Source organism: Dipodomys ordii, unplaced genomic scaffold (assembly GCF_000151885.1).
Source record: "Dipodomys ordii isolate 6190 unplaced genomic scaffold, Dord_2.0 Scaffold105, whole genome shotgun sequence".
Taxonomy (NCBI): Eukaryota; Metazoa; Chordata; class Mammalia; order Rodentia; family Heteromyidae; genus Dipodomys; species Dipodomys ordii.
Window position 1 is genome coordinate 2135550 of NW_012267321.1, and position 4976 is coordinate 2140525.

The window sequence follows — 4976 nt, forward strand, 5'->3', positions numbered from 1 at the left end:
GGCGCTGTCCCTCAGCTCTTCAGCTCAAGGCTAGTGCTCTACCACTTAAGCCACAGCGCCACTTCCAGCTTTTTCTGCTTATGTGGTGCTGAGGAATGAACCCAGGGCCTCATGTATGCAAGACAAGCACTCTTCCACTGAGCCACCTTCCCAGCCCTCCCTTCCCCTTCTTCCCTTCCTTTTTCCACTCTTCCCTTTTTCCTTTGTACACGCTAGACAGGTCCTCTCATCACTGAGCTTCATTTCAACCACTATGATAGACCCACACACCAACTGTTATCTTCCTCCTCTTTCTCATTTTTTTTTTTTGAGAAAAGTTCCCACTTTGTAGCCCTGGCTGGCCTTGAACTTGCCCCTGAACTTCTAAGTGCTGGGATGACACACAGATGACACCACACTCAGCGCATGGCAGACTTTGTATCCATTTCCTCCTCCTTCTGACTCAGTAGTTGTTGTGTGCTGTCTGCACATTAAAGTGTGCTCTGAAGTGTTCAGATGAAAGCAGTCTGCTGAATATGTGAACTGTATTTTGCATCCATGTGTGATGTCCCCTTTTCCCCTAAGTGTGGGACTGGGGATTCTGGAAAGGCCACAGCGCGTTTGTCTTTCTATAAACAGGAGTCTCCCCTCCCAGCATGAGTGTGATTTTGCCATTGGAGTTTCAGGAAGATCCCTGGGTGGCAAAGAGCCATGTGACAACTCCAGGAGAGCTGAATGGTTGGGAAGGGGCCAAAAGCGTGAGTGCAGGTAAGAGCTCAGATGTGCAGAGAGGGAGCTGGGGAACCTGGGCACAAGTGGAAGTTTTCTGTAGGAAAACCAAAGTGTCTCTGCTGTGAGCCCTAAAGGACTTTAGAATGTGTCCATTTGTGCCCAGAGTAATATGCCATTCTGTGTCTCCACTACATTTCCTGTGTGCTTTGAAGCAGTCCCATGCTGACTCTCCAGCTAATGGTGGGTGTGCAGTACCCGGGTGTCTCTTCTGAGTAGTTTAATGGAGATAAGAGCCTCACAGACTTTCTTTCCTGGGCTGGCTTTTTTTTTTTTTAATTTTAAAGGGAATTACTTTTTCATTCTATCATGGCTTGCTCTTTTGTTTTTCTTTTTTTTTTTTTCTTTTTTGGTACTGGGGACCAAACCCAGGACGTTGCACTTGCTAGGCAAGCGCTTTGCCACTGAGCTACATCCCAGCCCGCTCTTTTGTTTTTCTTTGAGGAATTTGACTAGCATCTAAATGTAGTCAGCATGCATTGTGCCACACATCTCCTGTTAAGGTTAAATTCTGTTTGCTGTGTGTGGGTGTAGGCAGCTTATTGTATATATTGCAGGTGTTTTTGTCTTGGGTTTTTTTCCTGGCATTGTTGGATTGTGTTCTTACCTTTTTCTCACCTCTGCTTTGCAATTCAAATTTACCTGTTAATTCATTCTGTAAACCGCTTTTGGCTCTGAATCATTACAACATATTGTGTGATGTATGGCATTTATTTGTGCATAGTCAATATGTTGCAAATAGGCTTTTTTTTCTGTTTGCTTATAATGTAACCATATGTCTTTTGGCAGTTAGGTGTGTTGGGTGGGGGTGGGAGTTCTGTCTTCTTGATGAGTTCTGTCTCCAGGATGCATGTTTTACTCATAGGTTGTAACAAGGCTTACCTTCTCTTAATAATCTACTTTCCAATGAAAGAGTCCTATTCCTTTTGTGTTCATAAATATTGTATTTTATGGTTCTCAGCATTCATATGGCTCAGGTGTGTGTGTGTGTGTGTGTGTGTGAGAGAGAGAGAGAGAGAGAGAGAGACAGAGAGAAAGAAAGAGAGAGAGAGCTTTGCCTGTGGTATTCTCTTTCAGGGTGAAATACTTAACTCTGATTAATTAGATGGGCATTTTATATCTTGCAGGTACCTCTCCTGGCTGTGTAATTAAAGAATTACCCCTAAAAGCAGGCAGCGGTCATGGAGAAATATCCGGAAGTCAGCCTTGTTCCCTGAAGCATCACAGGCGGATCCACACTGTGGAGAAGTTGCACTGCTGTGCTAAGTGTGGGAAGGCTTTCTGCATATGTTCCCGTCTCCTGGATCACGAGCAACGGAGCCATAACAGCTCAAAGCCATACCTCTGCACACAGTGTGGGAAGGCTTTCTCTAGACGTTACTGTCTCTTGGATCATGAGCGATGCCATAGTGGCGAGAAGCCCTACGTCTGTGCAGAGTGTGGGAAGGAGTTCAGCCTCATGTCCAGCCTTGCTGTTCACTGCCGGATACACAGTGGGGAGAAGCCATACCGGTGTGGCGAGTGTGGCAAGACCTTTGTTGCGCTCTGTATGCTCACCAATCACCAGACCATGCACAGTGGGACGAAGCCCCACCACTGTGCTGAGTGTGGGAAGGCATTCAGCCAGGCCTCTGGTCTCACTGTGCACCGTAGGACACACACTGGGGAGAGGCCGTACTGCTGTGCCGACTGCGGGAAGGCATTCAGCCGGGCCTACAGCCTCACCGTGCACCGCAGGATGCATACTGGGGAGAGTCCGTTTGTGTGTGGTGTGTGTAGCAAGGCCTTCAACCTGCGCCGCAGTCTTTTGGCACACCAGGCGTTACACACTGGCTGCAAGCCGTACAGCTGTGCTGAGTGTGGGAAGGGGTTCAGCCATGCTTCTGGCCTTGCCACGCACCGCAGGTTGCACACTGGGGAGAGGCCTCACCGCTGTGCTCAGTGTGGGAAGGGGTTCACGCATAAAACTGAGCTTGTGCGCCACAGCAGGAAGCACACTGGGGAGAGACCATACCACTGTGCCGAGTGTGGGAAGGTATTCAGCCAAGCCTCTGGCCTGGCCGTGCACTGCAGGACCCACACTGGGGAGAGGCCGTTCGTGTGTGACGTGTGCAGCAAGGCCTTCAACCTGCGCTCCAGCCTCTCAGCACACCAGGCCTTGCACACTGGCTGCAAGCCGTACAGCTGTGCTGAGTGTGGGAAGGCATTCAACCACGCCTCTGGCCTTGCCACACATCGCAGGCTGCACACGGGGGAGAGACCTCACCGCTGTGCTCAGTGTGGGAAGAGGTTCCTGCAGAAAAGTGGCCTTGTGCGCCACAACAGGACGCACACTGGGGAGAGGCCATACCGCTGTGCCGAGTGCGGGAAGACGTTCACTGTGAAAAGCAACCTCACAGACCACAGCAGGACGCACACCGGGGAGAAGCCATATGCCTGCAGTGTGTGCGGCAAGGCCTTCAGCAAACGTACCTGCCTCAATGCACACCAGACTGTGCACACTGGACTCAAAGCGTACAGGTGTGACAAGTGTGTGAAGGCATACAAGAATGCCTCTGGTCTTGCAGCCCATCGCAGGACGCATACCGGGGAGAAGCCATACGCCTGTGACATGTGCAGCAAAGCATTCAGCACACGACAGACCCTCACCAAACACCAGGCTGTGCACAACGGCCGCAAGCCTCATTAGTGCATGGAGTGCAGCAAGGAGATCCGCCCGCCGTGTCACCCACCTTGCGCACTGCAGGTCGCAGAGGCCATAGGTGTGCGGTGAGAGAGGCAAACCTGAAATTCCCACTCCCAACCACAGCAGCCACTGGGGTCCACACACCAGCCCTGCAACTGCCAAAATGTGGGAAGACATTTGTGCAGAACATGTGTCTTAGGTGGCACATGGAATCAGATGTTCAGCTGAAGTTCCAAACTCAGCCATCACAGGCTTCAGACCCAACAGAAAACTTGGGGTGAATGCATCAGGGCAGGATCCATCCTTGTGCAGCCTCCGAGGACTCCTCAACAGAATATAAAAGCAAGGATGACAACTGCAGGCAGGGAGTTCTGCTGAGTGGGCTGTTTCCTGCTGTCACCCCAGAAGGGGATGGAGAGTTCCAGAGCAGCCTGAGCTATATAGCAAGATCCTAATTTTTCTAAACAGTTTGAGAATAGCTGTCACCAAGAGCAGAACACAGAAATTCTTGTCATGCACACAGCAGAAGCTCAAATATGCGCCTCAATCAGACGAGAAAGACTTCTTGCTGAAACCATCCAGGCCAAGAGCTTGCCTCTACACGGGACAACTGGGATCCATTGGCTCCCTCGTTCTCCACTGTGAACTTCTCTATTCTACCTGCCAGAGAATGCCAAGCTGAGAATAGGTCACAGTGAGATTATTCAAAGTGCAGGTAGGGGGGTGGGAAGTCGCCACTGTCCTTGGGTTTGTAGAACTTCTGTTGGGAGGGGCACTTTTGATTTCAACACCAAAACTGCTGTGGAACAATTCTCTGGGGGAAGGTGAGCTTTGAGCCATCTGGGGGATTCTTCCACCAAGTACCGCCAGGCCACTATATAGGACTGGTTCAGGATGCCCCTTGTGGCCAAAAATAACAGTCTGGGTGGCATAAATTTTACACAAGTTAAAAGTGTCTGTAGAAGGCCACCTGGTTCTAATTGTTGCCCATTGTAGGTGACAAAAGGTTGTTAAGGGGCTGGGGAGGTGGCTTAGTGGTAGAGCACTTGCCTTGCATGCCTGAGGCCCTGGGTTGGATTCCTCAGCACCACATAAGCAAAAAGAAAAAAGCTGGGAGTGGCGCTGTGGTTCAAGTGGTAGAGCGCTAGCCTTGAGCTGAAGAGCTGAGGGACAGTGCCCAGGCCCAGAGTTCAGGCCCCACGACCAGACCCCAAAAAAGTTAATTTACCAGGGAAAACATGATCTCCTGACTCCTCTGCCCTTTTCCTAAAGTCTAAAATGATGCAGAACTAAATCCAGAGAGGAGTCTTAACATGTCTGTCCCATGTTAAGAATTAAACCTGTCAACAAACCAGCAAGCAAAAGCAAAAACAAACACTGGCATAGAAATTACTAAAGTTTGTTCTCCGATTATATTCAAAAGTATTAGGATACCCCTGAAAATAATCTAGCCCTCCCAAAGAAGGCAATCAATAGAAGGTCAAGGCATCCCTTGACCACCCTGGTCTCAGAGAGTAATACT

At 49.8% G+C, this 4976-nt stretch overlaps 1 protein-coding gene across 2 annotated transcripts in view; it reads left to right on the forward strand.

Moving 5' to 3' along the window:
- Nucleotides 1-4512, forward strand: part of LOC105994364 (zinc finger protein 420-like) — a 73496-nt gene extending 68984 nt beyond the window's left edge. For both annotated transcript variants that reach the window (XM_013027839.1, XM_013027840.1), the window contains 2 exons: nucleotides 619-747; nucleotides 1896-4512. In XM_013027839.1, coding sequence (XP_012883293.1) covers nucleotides 619-747; nucleotides 1896-3457 — 1691 coding nt within the window. In that variant the 3' untranslated portion in view covers nucleotides 3458-4512. The remainder of the gene's footprint in view (nucleotides 1-618; nucleotides 748-1895) is intronic.
- The last annotated feature ends 464 nt before the right edge of the window (nucleotides 4513-4976 follow it).